Source organism: Pleurodeles waltl, chromosome 10 (genome assembly GCF_031143425.1).
Source record: "Pleurodeles waltl isolate 20211129_DDA chromosome 10, aPleWal1.hap1.20221129, whole genome shotgun sequence".
Lineage (NCBI taxonomy): Eukaryota > Metazoa > Chordata > Amphibia > Caudata > Salamandridae > Pleurodeles > Pleurodeles waltl.
Genome location: NC_090449.1, coordinates 33,265,154 through 33,282,297, shown reverse-complemented (window position 1 = coordinate 33,282,297; position 17,144 = coordinate 33,265,154). Strand labels below are relative to the sequence as shown.

Sequence of the window (17,144 nt, the reverse complement as noted above, 5' to 3'; positions counted from 1 at the left end):
CATTTATTTATTATGATTACATATTTCATTAGGAAACTGAAAACCTAGCAGATGCAGAGGAGAGGTGTGAAGGTCTCATCAAAAACAAAATTCAGCTGGAAGCTAAAGTGAAAGAAATGGCAGAAAGGCTTGAAGACGAGGAGGAAAGTAATGCCGAGCTGACAGCCAAGAAGAGGAAATTGGAGGATGAATGTTCTGAGCTGAAGAAAGATATCGATGATCTTGAGCTGACTCTAGCCAAAGTAGAGAAGGAAAAGCATGCCACAGAGAATAAGGTATGTGGTAACAGCAAGCTGTCAAATCCTCGAATTAACACTTGCAATATCGACAATATGCTAAACCTATTTGAATACTACCTATGTACCTTTCTGGAACTTTCATTTTCAGGTTAAAAACCTTACAGAGGAAATGGCGTCACTTGAAGACAATACTATGAAGATTACAAAGGAGAAGAAGGCCCTCCAGGAAGCTCACCAGCAGACCATGGATGATCTCCAGGCAGAAGAAGACAAGGTCAATGCACTTACAAAAGCCAAAACCAAACTAGAACAACAAGTGGATGACGTAAGTTCTTGAGATATAGTTGGATACTTTGCTTGATAGCAGAAAGGTGCTTGAGAAAATGCATCAAGTTGACTTGATTTAAATTCTCCAGCTTGAAGGCTCTTTGGAACAAGAGAAGAAACTTCGCATGGACATTGAGAGGGCCAAGAGGAAGCTTGAAGGTGACCTGAAGTTGTCCCAGGAAACTGTGATGGATCTTGAAAATGATAAACAGCAAAGCGAAGAAAAGCTAAAGAAGTTAGTATCAATTTGAAAAACAAAAGAAAATGTATAATTGACTTCCAAAAATAACAATTTGGTAACTATTAATACTTTATTAGGCCAGCAAATAAAGAACCAATGTCACATTAAAATAACAACTGTTTTGACTGGATGGATGCACTTGTTCTCCAGGGTGTTATGCCAGTCACAGTATGATTCCACAACTGTTTCCATCCCTGAGTTCCAGAGTCATTTTTACTTCCAAGAAAAAAGAAGTTGTACCTCCTTTTCCCCAGATATGTTGATGTTTGGTAGGGTTACTCCTGCATGAGGGTAAGTCCAAATGACCCTGTAGAACCTATAGCTAACACCACATGATGGGACACCAGAAAAAGGCTGACTTTGAGACGGGCAGCTTCATTTGTCTGGGGTACATTCAGAACAGCAAATACATAGCCACAGGCAAAGCAGGAGTGTCGAACACCAGCCCTCTGCACCCCTTTCAGTAGTTAATGTGGTTATACCGGCTTTTATACATTGAGGCCTCAGTAGCTTTCTGAATACCTTGCACTCCTTTTTCACCAGATAAATTACCGTACCCAAAGATAATAATTCTGGGCTCAATTTAGAAGTGGAAAACCTGTGACAAGGTGAAATGGTTGGGAAGAAAAAGTCGCGGTCTGCAGTCATGCACCAGTTCTCAATGAAAGGAATCTCCTCAGACTGGCCGCCAGCCTTGCCTCCACTTGTCCATTGTCATACAAGATGTAGGAGTATTTCTTACAAACGCCATGAATCCTGCTACGTAGACCACATCATAAATTCATTCTTAACTCTTTACATTTTTAATTAGGAAAGATTTTGAGATCAGTCAACTACAGAGCAAGATTGATGATGAACAAACTCTGGGAGTTCAGTTACAGAAAAAAATCAAAGAATTTCAGGTACTAATCTGGAAAGTTTGAAATTTATGAAGACATTTCAAAATTGCTGAAGATGGTCTTATTAGGACATGAAAACATTTATGCATTACTTTATTTCAGGCTCGTATTGAAGAACTGGAGGAAGAAATTGAAGCTGAGCGTGCAGCTCGGGCCAAGGTTGAAAAATTGAGAGCCGATCTATCTCGGGAACTTGAAGAAATCAGTGAACGACTAGAAGAAGCTGGTGGAGCCACTTCAGCCCAGATTGAAATGAACAAGAAGCGTGAAGCAGAATTCCAGAAACTGAAGAGAGACCTGGAAGAGTCCACTCTGCAGCATGAAGCTACTGCAGCTGTCCTTCGGAAGAAGCATGCTGATAGCGTGGCAGACTTTGGAGAGCAAATCGATAATCTGCAACGGGTAAAACAAAAGCTGGAGAAAGAAAAGAGTGAATTGAGGATGGAAATCAATGACATCGCCAGCAACATGGAGAATGTTTCAAAGTCCAAGGTAATAAAAGTTTTTGGTAAGCAAATGTATTGCTCCTCTGCATATCTATCTTAGCAATACAGTGAAGTAATCCCTTCGATTTCTGTTCAACAGGCCAATCTTGAAAAGATGAGCCGCCTTCTGGAGGACCAATTCAGTGAGCTTAAGGCGAAGAATGATGAACATCAGCGAATAATCAATGATCTCACAACCCAGAGGGCTCGCTTACAAACTGAGAATGGTAGGCTGACAACACCTTTTTCTACCATATGTCTGAAATGTCAAGAAAAACAAGTAATGTTCAAATGAAGATTCAGAAGAGCAGGTATTTAATTGGTTGGTTCTTATTTTCAGAGCAGCAATACAAATGACTAACCCATCTTCTTGTTCTAACCTTTGTTACATCTGGGCAAACAACAGAGGGTAAAAAATAGGGAGGGTAAAACTGAGAAAAAAAACTGAGAAAAATATCTGAATGAAACATGGCACAACCTAAATCAGACAGAGAGGAAGAGAGAGAGATCTGAGAACAAGAGCTCAGTCGAGCAGCTAAACAAATAGCTGTTGAAGAGAACTTTGGACGTTGTCTTCACATTCTCCTTCTCCTGGGGAGCAATCACTGAAAGTACTAATCCAATTTCTGAGCTGGTCAAAGTCTTCTGGGAACCAGCATACCTGCTAATCCAAATGAAAAGCTTGTGCTTTCTTCACATCAGCACTGGAAGAAAGTTCTTGAGTTGTAGTAGGCTAAAAATGCAAAATTACATATCCTGCCTGTATCATCTTTACTCGCAGCTTGCTTCCTTCTCATCGCTAATCGCTATGTGCCAAACATGTGCGGGGATTTCTGGACACTTTCAGTGAAGAGTTCAGATGACTGGTTTGGCAAGGCCAAACCCAGCACCAAAACGTATACATACAAATCACAGAGGTTAGTACATGTCTCACTGGTGTGTACTATACCTGAATCTCTGGGCAGATTATTAAGCTTCACCCTTTCCACTTACAAATTAACCTAGACAACAGAAAGACTAAGGGGGAAGGGTTGGTTACCAAACCAACCTCCGGGTGCCTTTACCACATCCATTACTGCTTGAAGGAGAGCTAGCTATACCGTTGTAGTCAGAAACAGAGACTTCAGGTCTGATTTACAACAAAGAAATAAATATCAATTACTCAGCTCCAAAGCTGGACAGATTCTAGGGGGTCAACCCCAAAAAACAAAACAACTAGGGAATAACTTTATGCACTTAAACCATTAGAAATACTCTGGCGGTCATTCCGACCCTGGCGGTCATGGACCGCCAGGGCTGGGGACCGCGGGAGCACCGCCAACAGGCTGGCGGTGCTCCCAAGGGCATTCTGACCGCGGCGGTACAGCCGCAGTCAGAAACGGAAAACCGGCGGTGTACCGCCGGTTTTCCGCTGCCCTGGGGAATCCTCCATGGCGGCCCAGCTTGCTGCGCCGCCATGGGGATTCCGACCCCCATACCGCCATCCTGTTCCTGGCGGCTTTGGCTGCCAGGAACAGGATGGCGGTATGTGGTGTCGTGGGGCCCCTGGGGGCCCCTGCAGTGCCCATGCCAATGGCATGGGCACTGCAGGGGCCCCCGTAACAGGGCCCCACTGAGAATTTCAGTGTCTGCATAGCAGACACGGAAACTCGCGACGGGTGCAACTGCACCCGTCGCACCCTTTCCACTCCGCCGGCTCCATTCGGAGCCGGCATCATCGTGGAAAGGGGTTTCCCGCTGGGCGGGCGGGCGGCCTTCTGGCAGTTGCCCGCCCGCCCAGCGGGAAACACAGAATAACCGCGGCAGTCTTCTGACCGCGCAGCGGTATTCTGCCAGCTCCCGCCGGCACCGCGGTTACCGCGGCCGGCGGGAGTCAGAATGACTCCCTCTGTCAGGTCTTTGATGCAATAACGCTTAGACAATTCCAACTATGTCTCCAAAGGCCTTCCCAAGAAGCAGACACAGTGGGCCTGATTTAGATCCTGGCGGAGGTGGTTACTCTGTCACAGAATTGACGGATATCCCATCCGTTGTATCACAATCCCATTTTAGCCTATGGGGATCACATTTATGATGGAGTATTCCCTCTGCCAGTATCTAAATGAGGCTGAGAATCTCTGAAAGTGTTAGATCAAAGCAGTCAAAAATAGCTTCATGATCTTGTGCACCATGTAAACTTTTTTTGGTAGAATTGCCCATCTGCTTCGAGAATCTAGCTGCCTACCACTAGTCCTCACCAACTCTAATACAAAGTTGTTGAGACTTAGTACAACAATCAAAGGTGAGGTGTGAGAAACATGGAGAACAGACTCTGCAAACTAGGTCTGCATAATTTTCGTAAAAACCTCTCCCATTCACTGAGGGACCTCGTGAACCATAAAGGAAATTAAAAACAATCAAAAAAACTTGTTTTTCATGGAATCCTTGATGCGACTAACACAGTATGGGACCACTCTCTCCTTCTAGTCTGGGATTAAAACCCCTTACTATTGATGCTGGCATTGTAATACTGCAATTCTCCCCGTAGTTTCACACACAAAATGCATTAAATGCCGGCCAAAGAATTCTGTGATCTTTTGGGTATAGAGATTGCACCTGCTGTTGGTCAATGATCAGGCGTATGAAGCAACTACCTGGTAACTGAATTATTTATTTCACTGAGTATGCACCTGCAAAACGTCAGCCTTGATCCCTGTGCTAAATGCACTAGGGTGCTTCCCAAGGGTGGCTCCTCCGCTAAGGGGGGGGAGAGAGTTGCCCCCGCTGCTTTCAGCAGAAGGGGAAGGAAAAATAAAATGATAATAAAAAAGCGTTATTATCATTTCATTTTTCGGTGAGCCAGGTTAGGGTGGGGCGGAGCTGGAGGGGCCTGGAGGGAGGAGTGGTTGGTGCACCATAAGTGTGCATGTTTGTTTGGCCAGCTGTACTCAGCCGGCCAAACAGACATGCGCACTTTTCATTTCTCCACCCGGCTGTATTGAACAGCTGGGAGAAGAAAGTGCACCGGGTGCCACTTCCTGTGAGCGCCAAAGCAGGGCGCTAACACCAATCATGGCACTGCTGTCATGCTGGTGACAACAGCGCCATGATTGGAGGGGAGTCTGGAAAGCTTGTGCTTCTGGGAAGAAAACAAAGGAGACAAACCCGTCTCTGCCCGTAGGAAAGAGGTAAGTGCTTTTTTTCTTTCTTTCTTTTTTTATTACATCCACATCCCTCCCCCTCACCGCCACCACTGGTCAGTGGCAGCCACCACTGGCGCTGCCATCAATCCTTGCACATGTGCAAGACCAGTAATGAACATAAGAAAACAAAAAGTCACCTTTTATGTGCGTTGAACAAGAATACAGTATGGCCAGTCCAATTGGGATTGCCAACTGGCCACTTTTCTTCTATCCCTTGCATTTGTATTGTACAACTGTTGGTCTTTCAGGATTTTGGACTTGCACTTCACTTTTAAAAATTTAGCAACATATTTCCTTACAATTTAGGAGCTCTCCATGCAATCATAACCTCATGGTAGTGGATTTAGAGTTATATTGCAGTGGAGTTTAACTTACTAGGGGGAAAACCTCGAAGGTAAACTTTTACTGTACGTGTATTCATTGTGCTACTCCCATGAGTGCATACTAACAGTAAATGGACAGCGTCCTTTCAGCAGATAGCAGAGGTCCCATGTGATTGTGATTATCTTTACTACAGGGTTAAGAAAAAGAAGCTCCTTGATAAGCAACTTGATACATTCGTTATTCAATATAGCTCGATGAGTTGACCCGATACCTGGATTCCAGAAGCTGATTACGTTAGAGTGAGGAAGTGTCAGAAAAACAAAGGAAGAACTTACCCTAAATATTCAAAACTATTTTTAATCCACTTTACATTTACACTATTTACAAAACCTGGAACACATTTAGATTCTGTTGGAAGAAAAATGAGTTATGCTTCTCATTACTTTCAGGTGAGCTGACCCGTCACCTTGAAGAGAAGGAGTCATTGGTTTCTCAGCTGTCCAGAGGAAAACAAGCTTTCACTCAGCAAACCGAAGAACTGAAGAGGCAGCTTGAAGAAGAGACAAAGGTAAGCTGTGTTCCTCCTTTGCTACCTGAATGTACTGTTTGGTCATCTGACGAGAAGAGCTGGCTACAGATAGATGTACAAAAGGATTTTGAATGTTCCCTTGATCGGATTCTAGATTTATTGTCTTCTGAATAGGGATATAATGTATGAAAACAAAATCTATTTACCTATTGCAGTGTTTTCCCAGCATGTGCAATCTCCCCATTCCACGCATTCTAGACTTCTTCTTGTAGGTGGGGAGGAACCCGAAAAACTGTTTCTGAACCGTTTCTAGTTTAGATTTTATAACACATCCGTGCCTACAACACTATCTAGATACACAGCAACAAATTACTACATACTAAACACGAGGCAGAAATCACGTGGGGGAATGCACCAATTACTTCAGCTCAGTTTTGATTGTTTATTTGATACACTAAGCCCTGTAAGGAGCTGCAGCAAGAAAGATGCTATAGGGGATACTCATGCCAGGTTTAACTGTTAAAAGGAAGTGACTTTTCACTCTCTATCACAAGATCATCCACAGACTATGCTTCACAATAAGGTACAAGTACATGAGAATGGCAAATGAGTAAGTAGTCCATTTCTCTCTGAGGAAATTTCACAAAGAGACCTATGTCAACTGTGCATCCACAATAACTCTGATTCTGGTGCAGCAGGCAACTAAATAAAGATATTGATGTCTACAGACAAATTGAGATATATTTGACAAAGTAGCTTAAAAATTGAAAACTGATGTTTCCCAGTCATGCTATCTTGGCTGCTCCACCCCGCATCACTTGGCAGTAGGTTTTGGAAGGACGCCTGCTGCTGGCTATTATTCACTGGTGGAGAGTCTACACTTCAACTATACAGAGCGACTGGCTTTAGAGAAGGGAAACTTGTCCCACGAGGCATGGTAGGAGCCTTACCTTTCCCAGATAATGCTACTAATGCCTTCAGTGCCCTCTCATTCAGAGTAGAAGGCAACATAGTCCCACAGATTAGATACGTATCTATTGGGTGACAGAGCCTTAGACCATAAAATGAATTACTCGTTTGTTATCCTTACCATTCTCCCTTCTATAGATGCTACATCAATGGATGCGAGGAATAGCAAGTGCTACCTGTAACTTGTCCTTTGGTAGCGCAGGGGTCATGAAGGTGATGAGAGGAACAGGATGGATGTAAACATGGCTCCAGTGACCTGCTTACTTTCTGTTGTTTCCATTTCTTGCCTTTTTTATTTATTTCCAAGCCATTACTTCACCTGTTTGCTGGCACTTGGGTCAAAGTGTGTGCTAGGCCACTCCCAGCACCCCTTTCATTTTGGTGAATCGATGTCCATAGCAACGTCTCATGAAAACCAGACCACAAGTGGTGGTGCTTGGGAAACTAAAGCTAGACCAACTTCAGCTAGGACCAAACAACCCCTGCCAGATTCCTACAGACCCAGGAATACAACTGTACACATGTATATAAAACACAATACAATGATAAACTGAGGAACACAACTGGGGCCAAAAACTCTGTTACAAAAGAGAAAAAAGTGAGCTTTGCATGAAAAAGAGCAGACGATGCAAAAACAGAACAAACTGGGTACCAAATTGTTCAAATTGTGCCAGTAGGACCAGGGGCTCAGAGGCCATGCATCCCCACCTACTGAAAAGAAACCCAACTAGAACAACATAGTTACTGTTCTGCATTCTGGTGACCCACATTCACAAAACTCCCTCTTTCACGTGTAACGCCTGATTAATATGTAGGGATGGGTTAACCATGCAGTGATGTTTAGCATGCAGGGATGTGGTGGCACCTAGCTATGTGTTAACATGCCGGGATATGCTTCCATCTATCTACACCATGCTGTAAGGACGATATACTATAAAATCTCTAACTAAGGAAAGCGATTTTAAGTAGAATTAGGTGGTCTTCGTTGTCTACAGGACAGAAATTTAAAACTTATAAAACTGGGTAGGATCCTCTGATCCTATGACACATAGGGGGTCATTCTGACCCTGGCGGCCGGTGACCGCCAGGGTCACCGACCACGGGAGCACCGCCAACAGGCTGGCGGTGCTCCCAAGGGCATTCTGACCGCGGCGGTTCAGCCACGGTCAGAAAGGGTAAACCGGCGGTCTCCCGCCGGTTTACCGCTGCCCCATTGAATCCTCCATGGCGGCGGAGCGCGCTCCGCCGCCATGGGGATTCAGACACCCCCTACCGCCATCCTGTTCATGGCGGGAAACCCGCCATGAACAGGATGGCGGTAGGGGGTGCCGCGGGGCCCCTGGGGGCCCCTGCAGTGCCCATGCCAATGGCATGGGCACTGCAGGGGCCCCCGTAAGAGGGCCCCACAAAGTATTTCAGTGTCTGCTTTGCAGACACTGAAATACGCGACGGGTGCAACTGCACCCGTCGCACCCCTGCAACTACGCCGGCTCAATTCTGAGCCGGCGTCCTCGTTGCAGGGGCATTTCCGCTGGGACGGCGGGCGCTCTTTTGGAGAGCGCCCGCCGGCCCAGCGGAAATGTTTGAATGGCCGCCGCGGTCTTTTGACCGCAGTGCGGTCATTTGTCGGCGGTACCTTGGCGGACGGCCTCCGCCGTCCGCCAAGGTCTGAATGACCCCCATAATTTACAATCACTAATCTCTATGCATTCTTACCGGTTACCTGGAAAATATGTGTTCAGGGAAAGGAAACGGTCTAGCCAATAGCCATCAGCCTCCTGTTCCCAACATAGATGTCCACTCTATCTTGTGTCAACGGCTAAACAGACAAACAAGAAAAACAGATATAAGAGGTGGCCGTCAAAGAGCTGGCGTACACCAACAGTCGGTCAGTGCATGCAGCTTTAAAACTATTTCCTCTCTTCTGCCAAGGAGGATGTTTAGACCTTCATGGTAAATCTGCAATTAAAAATCCATTTGGAAAATTAAGGGGGTCATTCAGACCTTGGCGGACGGCGGAGGCCGTCCGCCAAGGTACCGCCGACAAATGACCGCACCGCGGTCAAAAGACCGCGGCGGCCATTCAAACATTTCCGCTGGGCCGGCGGGCGCTCTCCAAAAGAGCGCCCGCCGGCCCAGCGGAAATGCCCCTGCAACGAGGACGCCGGCTCAGAATTGAGCCGGCGTAGTTGCAGGGGTGCGACGGGTGCAGTTGCACCCGTCGCGTATTTCAGTGTCTGCAAAGCAGACACTGAAATACTTTGTGGGGTCCTCTTACGGGGGCCCCTGCAGTGCCCATGCCATTGGCATGGGCACTGCAGGGGCCCCCAGGGGCCCCGCGGCACCCCCTACCGCCATCCTGTTCATGGCGGGTTTCCCGCCATGAACAGGATGGCGGTAGGGGGTGTCTGAATCCCCATGGTGGCGGAGCGCGCTCCGCCGCCATGGAGGATTCAATGGGGCAGCGGTAAACCGGCGGGAGACCGCCGGTTTACCCTTTCTGACCGCGGCTGAACCGCCGCGGTCAGAATGCCCTTGGGAGCACCGCCAGCCTGTTGGCGGTGCTCCCGTGGTCGGTGACCCAGGCGGTCACCGGCCGCCAGGGTCAGAATGACCCCCTAAGTCTGTGTTCATCTTTAACTCTACACTTTAAGTTCAGTGGGTGAAAATGAGGAATAACATACCTAGGATTCAGTATTGAAAATGGAGAATAACATGCAACCGCATACATCTGCACATTATCACCCATACCATTACCACTAGATTTTCCATTGAGAAGGGGAGATGTTTTTCATCGGAATATGTGTCTTAGAGCATCAGTGATGCAGTAGAACTACACGTCATACGCACATGTACTGAAAGCTGTATATCCATGAGACGGGTAAAATAATTAAAAATCAAGATTATGCTCCTTATTGTCATTGGTCGAGAAGGCTAAATGACATATGGTAAATCTTTTTCTCTACAATTGTTTTCTGATTGTAAATGTGTAAATAACTGGTAAAGTGTGAATTCTGAAATGATTTAACTATCATCTGGAGGAACTTCTTTTATCATAAATTACAGTTTTGGCTGCTGTGAAATTTAATATTTAAGTGGTCAGACCATCACAGCAATTATAATAAAACATGAATATTTGGAAATTATTATACCTGTGCAAGTGTGGCGTGCTACCCTGAGGAAGGAACTATGATCAACCAAACTAAGGGCCTCATTATGACCCTGGCGGGCGGCGGAGGCCGCCCGCCAGGATGCCGCCCTCCATAATACCGCTCCGCGGTCAGAAGACCGCGGAGGGTATTATGAGTTTTTCCCTGGGCTGGCGGGCGGTCTCCAAAAGACCGCCCGCCAGCCCAGGGAAAAACTCCCTTCCCACGAGGATGCCGGCTCGTAATCGAGCCGGCGGAGTGGGAAGGTGCGACGGGTGCTACTGCACCCGTCGCGTATTTCACTGTCTGCTACGCAGACAGTGAAATACTAGCGGGGCCCTCTTACGGGGGCCCCTGCAGTGCCCATGCCATTGGCATGGGCAGTGGAGGGGCCCCCAGGGGCCCCACGACAATCCTTACCGCCATCCTGTTCCTGGCGGGCGAGCCGCCAGGAACAGGATGGCGGTAAGGATTGTCAGAATCCCCTCGGCGGCACAGCGAGCTGCGCCGCCTTGGAGGACTCTTAGGGGCAGTGGAAAACCGGCGGGAGACCGCCGGTTTTCCCGTTCTGACCGCGGCCAAAGCGCCGCGGTCAGAATGCCCAAGGGAGCACCGCCGGCCTGTCGGCGGTGCTCCCGCCCCCGTTGGCCCTGGCGGTTCTCTACCGCCAGGGTCATAATGAGGCCCTAAATGTCCATCAAGAAATCTGCAAGGTTGCTAAATATATATTTGTTATTTTTTGAAGGCCAAGAATGCCCTGGCACATGCCTTGCAATCTGCTCGACATGACTGTGATTTGCTCCGTGAACAATATGAGGAAGAACAAGAAGCCAAGGCTGAGCTCCAGCGCGCTCTGTCCAAAGCCAATGGGGAAGTTGCCCAGTGGAGGACAAAGTACGAAACTGATGCCATTCAGCGCACAGAGGAACTGGAAGAAGCCAAGTATGTCATGTCCAGTAAATGACCAATGCTGCTATATCACCTATTAGATACATGAAAATAGTCAGACTCAATGTTTCTTCAAATTGTACAGGAAAAAACTTGTTCAGAGACTTCAAGAAGCTGAGGAACAGGTTGAGGCTGTGAACTCCAAGTGTGCATCTCTGGAAAAGACCAAGCAGAGACTACAATGTGAAGTGGAGGACCTCATGATCGATGTTGAGAGAGCTAACAGTGCAGCGGCAGCTCTTGACAAGAAACAGAGGAACTTTGATAAGGTAATTGATATGCTACACTTACAATTCTGAATACAGACAGATACAAATTAGTGATCACATGACAATGAAATTCATATGCAAAGAAAACAAAACCACTTTTCACTGAAATGTAGGTCAATTCTGCGTCGTGAGTGTGGCATATTGTAAAATTCACCTGCTAGGGAACTAAATGAAGAACTATAAGTGACATTATTCTACCTCCAATAATGTATTATGTTTGTGCAAGGTATCAAAAAGAAAACAATATATTTGCATTCAGCAATCCTCTTAAATTGAATAGTCTCCGAATAGACATCTCCAAATTGATCAATAAAATGTATACCATAGTTGCAAACGCTTTAACTATGTGCTTATGGATACGAGATTTGAGGTAAAACCTGACTTTCTAAAGCTTAACGTAAAAAAAACTGATCTTTAATCATATGGGCAGGTGATTGAAAAGCGTTACCATTAACAATGGCAACATGTGGTAATATTGAAGAAAGAAGATATTGTGAATGAAGACATAGAAAAATGAGAGTGAAACACAAATAACTATATGGAAGAGAAGCAGAATCTATTGCAGTATCCCAGCAATAAGCCAAATTACAAGGCTCAGCATGATGTTTATGTAGGTTCCATAAATTACACATGTGTTCCTCTTCCATTCCACTCTCAGCGCAAGAGTGCAAGAGTGCAGTGCATCTCTCGTTTGTCTTCAAGGCATCTAGAATCTTCTGATAAAGTCCAAAGATATACATGCAATGTTTGGCACTCACTCACTTTGACCTTTCGGCCGGAGCTCGCTCCCCTGCGCCGACAGCTCCACCTTGCTGCAACGCCTCTCCCCATCCCCGCCCACGCGACCGATCGCGAGTCCGAAGCCCCCCTCCTCTTCCCTGGTGTCCAGCGTCACTGCTCTGTTTACTCCCCGCCCCCTCCCACCCCATTTGCTCTCCCGTTCCCGCCCACCTCCCAGCTGCCCCTCCCTCCCACCTCCCCCTCTTAATGGAGGTCGCTGTGCGGCCGTGCCGCTGACATGCCAGAGGCAAGCCCGTCTGCGCCCGTCCGCGCCCGGACTGCGCCCAGCGCCAGTCCCCCTGACCCTGCCAGCCAAAATCCCCCCAGACTACACTACCACCCCCACTCTCTCCTCTCCCTCAACCCCGGAGTCCGCCCCAACTGCTTCCAAACCACCCCCACACACACACAAGGCCCCTTCTCCTGCCGCACCTGCCTATTCTCCTACTTCACCCCCCACGCACCCCACACCAACATCAAACACAACAGCCCCCACACAACAACACCCGCACCCACCAACATACTCCACAACCTACACAAGCCCCTCACCAAGGCCACCTCTACCTTCAACAACACCACAAACATCCCCGCAAACACTATCACACACCACAACAACCACACCACCCGCAACCACCTCAACTGTCTACTACTGAACACCCGGTCCCTACACAAACATGCCATAGAACTCTGGGACCTCATCACATCACACTCACCCGACATCGTCTTCCTCACAGAAACATGGACAAACCCCACATCCGAGCCAGATATAGCCATAGCCACCCCGGAAGGATACAAACTCCAACGCAAAGACCGCCTCAACAAACCAGGAGGCAGCATCGCCATCCTTCACAGAGACACCATCAAGGTCACCATCAACACCCTTGACACCCTCAACAACGCAGAACACATGCACTTCCTCATCCACGTCAACAACATCACCACCCTCAGAGGCACACTCATATACAGACCCCCGGGACCACGCCCCCCATTCTGTGACACCATTGCTGACACCATCAGACCGCACACTCTCACCTCCACAGACTACATACTCCTCGGCGACTTCAACTTCCACCTGGAAAACCCTCACGACCACAACTCCTCTCCCCTCCTAGACAACCTCTCCAAACTAGGACTCAAACAACTGGTCACAGCCCCCACCCACTCAGTCGGACACACACTCGACGCAATTTTCACCTCAGGCCAACACGTCACCTACACCCACACCACCAAACTCCAATGGACGGATCACCAATGCGTCCAATTCTCCTACAACGCACCTCCCACACACCACCACCATCACACCACCCCCTACCGCATGTGGGACAAGATCCCCACGGAGCGCCTGATCTCCCAACTGACACAAACCCCTCCCAACATAACCGACCCCAACACCGCCGCACACAACCTCAACGAATGGATCACCACCTGTGCCGACAATCTCGCGCCCCTCAGAAAAAACATCACCACTCGCAATATCAAGAAGGACCCGTGGTTCACCACTGAACGCCACGAATCCATACGCAAATGCCGCAAAGCAGAGAAAACCTGGAGACAAGAACCCACCACTACTAACTTCGCCACCCTCAAAACCACCACACGCATCCACCACCAACTCATACGCACCACCAAAAGAGCACACTACAAGGAACGCATTGACAACAACTCCCAAAGTAGCAAGGAACTCTTTATCATCATCAAAGAGCTTTCCAAACCCAAGGCCAGCAACCAAGACCCCACGCACACACAAACCCTCTGCGACTCCCTCTCAGATCACTTCCACCAAAAAAGCCTGGACATACACAACAGCTTCACACCTCACACATCCTCCACACACACCACGCACCCACCAAACACAAACCCACCACACACACCCCCCAACCTACTCACCACCTGGGCCCCCACCACCGACGAAGAAACTGAAACCACTATGAACTCCATTCACTCTGGCTCCCCCTCCGGCCCATGCCCCCACCGTATATATAACAGAGCCAGCCCCGCCATCGCCCCCATACTCCGAGCCACAATCAGCAGCTCATTCGAAATCGCCACCTTCCCAGACCTCTGGAAACACGCGGAAGTCACAGCGCTCCTAAAAAAAAAACAAAGCCGACCCAGACGACCTCTCCAACTACCGCCCCATCTCCCTCCTCCCATTCCCAGCCAAGGTCACGGAAAAAATAGTCAACTCCCGCCTATCCCACTTCCTCGAAACAAACCACGCACTCAACCCTTCCCAATCTGGGTTCTGCAAGAACCACAGCACAGAAACCGCTCTCATAGCATGCACCGACGAAATCAGATCCAGAGTCGACATGGGCGAAACCGTAGCACTCATACTACTGGATCTCTCCGCAGCCATTGACACTGTCTGCCACCACACTCTCAGCACACGCCTTCACAATGCCGGGATAAGACACAAAGCCCTGGACTGGCTCACCTCCTTCCTCACCGACAGAACCCAAAAAGTCCGTCTTCCCCCCTTCCAATCCCCTGCCACCAAAATCACCTGCGGAGTCCCCCAAGGCTCCTCCCTCAGCCCCACATTATTTAACATCTACATGACCCCACTAGCCAACATCATCAAACCCCACAGAAGCCCCATCCTCTCATACGCTGATGACACTCAACTCATCCTCTCCCTCACCCGCAACCCCAACACCGCCAAATCCAACCGAAACAATGCACTCCTCGACACCACCGCATGGATGACAGCCAATCACCTTAAACTCAACTCCAACAAAACCGAAATAATCCTCTTTGGCCCACACAAAAACACTTGGGACCCCTCATGGTGGCCCACCACGCTAGGCCCCGCACCCAACCCTGCAAACCACGCACGCAACCTCGGCATCATCCTGGACTCCTCCCTCTCGATGACTCAACAAATCAACGCCCTCATCTCCTCATGTTTCAACACACTACGCATACTGAAAAAAACATTCAAGTGGATCCCCACAGAGACCAGAAAGACAGTCACTCACACACTCATCAGCAGCAGGCTTGACTACGGAAACGCCCTCTACGCCGGCACCACACTAAAACTCAAGCACAAACTACAGCGAATCCAGTACTCAGCAGCACGACTCATCCTCGACCTCCCCCGACACAAACACATCTCACCACACCTCAGATCCCTCCACTGGCTCCCCATAGACAAAAGGATCACCTTTAAGATTCTCATCATCGCACACAAATCGCTCCACAACACCGGCCCTGCCTACCTTAACGAAAGAGTGACCTTCCACACGCCCACACGCCACCTCCGCTCCGCCGACCCCTCTCTCGCCTCTGTCCCTCGCATCAAACACACCACCACCGGAGGCAGATCCTTCTCCTACCTAGCCCCCAAGGCCTGGAACTCCCTCCCCACCCACCTCCACAAGACCCAGGACCTACTACATTTCAGGAAGAGCCTCAAGACATGGCTTTTCGAACAGTGATCCCCCAGCCTCCTACTCCTTATTGGACCTTTCCCACCCCCCATCGCCTTGAGACCCTCATGGGTGAGTAGCGCGCTCTATAAATCTCTTTGATTGATTGATTGACTTTTGAGGACATTTGCCTTAAATTGTTAGCTAGCTAGTAAAATTGGACAGGGTCTGCAGAATGATGTGCAGAAATCATTAATATCTATCCTCCTCCATTGGTTTTCATTAAAATATTATATCATTGGTCAAGTTTTCTCTCTGTGCACAGAACCAAACTCTGCCCATAGAAACAGCCATCACTAACATTCTCTGTGAACAGGTTGTGGCAGACTGGAAGCAGAAGTACGAGGAAGGGCAGGCTGAGCTGGAGGCAACTCAGAAGGATGCCCGTTCCTTGAGCACTGAGCTTTTCAAGATGAAGAACGCTTATGAGGAGTCCCTGGACCACCTTGAAACCCTAAAACGTGAAAACAAAAACCTTCAGCGTAAGTTTAAAAATTGTGTTATCCTGTACCTCTGGGCTGATAAAGTCCTGCAGTGTATAACAGAAACAATGCTTTGCCATGTCACTTCAATACGACATGATGGGAACTCTTAACAATAACTTGGGGCCTCAACTACAAAAGGTCTGTACCACCGGAGCATCACTTTTGACACTCCGGCGGCACAGGCCTCTCAGTCATGTCTATGAGGTGACGAAAATTCACCCTGCGCAGCTTTGCATAGCTTCACAGATATGGAGTAAGGCAAGGCAGCGCAGAGCGCAATGTTGTCTTACTATGCACCTAGGAGGCATTCCATCGGTGTTGCAGTGGGTTGTCCCACGCAACAGCCATGGGGTTTGACACATTCCCAGATTAACAAGGATCTGTGAACCTGGGAACGTGTCAAAACTCTGAGCCTCCCCAGGCAAGTCGCAATGAGGAGGAATAACTTTACTTCTTGTTTTTTCCTCTTTCTTTGAGTGCTGCCTTCACCATGGTGCAAGGGTGTCTGTGTTGGCACTAGGCACCATTTTGTGCACCAGCACGAGCAGAAGGAACAGGAATGTGCCGTATTTCATTAATACAGCACATTCCTGCCCTTTACTTTTGACACAGGGCAGCCCGCAAAGTGACTTACTGCGCTGTCCTGCGGCAGCAACTAGTAAAGGAGGCTCTTGATATTTGGTAACACCATGATAGTGTATGCACTTATTTAAACATCAAAGACTATGGGGGTTATTCTAACTTTGGAGGAGTGTTAATCCGTCCCAAAAGTGACGGTAAAGTGACGGATATACCACCAGCCGTATTACGAGTTCCATAGGATATAATGGACTCGTAATACGGCTGGTGGTAAATCCGTCACTTTTCCGTCACTTTTGGGACGGATT

At 48.1% G+C, this 17,144-nt stretch overlaps 1 protein-coding gene across 1 annotated transcript in view; it reads left to right on the top strand.

Annotated features, from left to right (window-relative positions):
- LOC138260987 (myosin-4-like) overlaps window positions 1-17,144 on the top strand; it is an 88,202-nt gene that overhangs the window by 66,311 nt on the left and 4,747 nt on the right. The window contains exons 22-31 of the mRNA XM_069209555.1: window positions 33-275; window positions 388-564; window positions 656-801; window positions 1,619-1,709; window positions 1,809-2,198; window positions 2,292-2,418; window positions 6,147-6,265; window positions 11,090-11,286; window positions 11,378-11,561; window positions 16,089-16,254. Of these exons, the coding sequence (XP_069065656.1) occupies window positions 33-275; window positions 388-564; window positions 656-801; window positions 1,619-1,709; window positions 1,809-2,198; window positions 2,292-2,418; window positions 6,147-6,265; window positions 11,090-11,286; window positions 11,378-11,561; window positions 16,089-16,254 (1,840 nt within the window). The remainder of the gene's footprint in view (window positions 1-32; window positions 276-387; window positions 565-655; window positions 802-1,618; window positions 1,710-1,808; window positions 2,199-2,291; window positions 2,419-6,146; window positions 6,266-11,089; window positions 11,287-11,377; window positions 11,562-16,088; window positions 16,255-17,144) is intronic.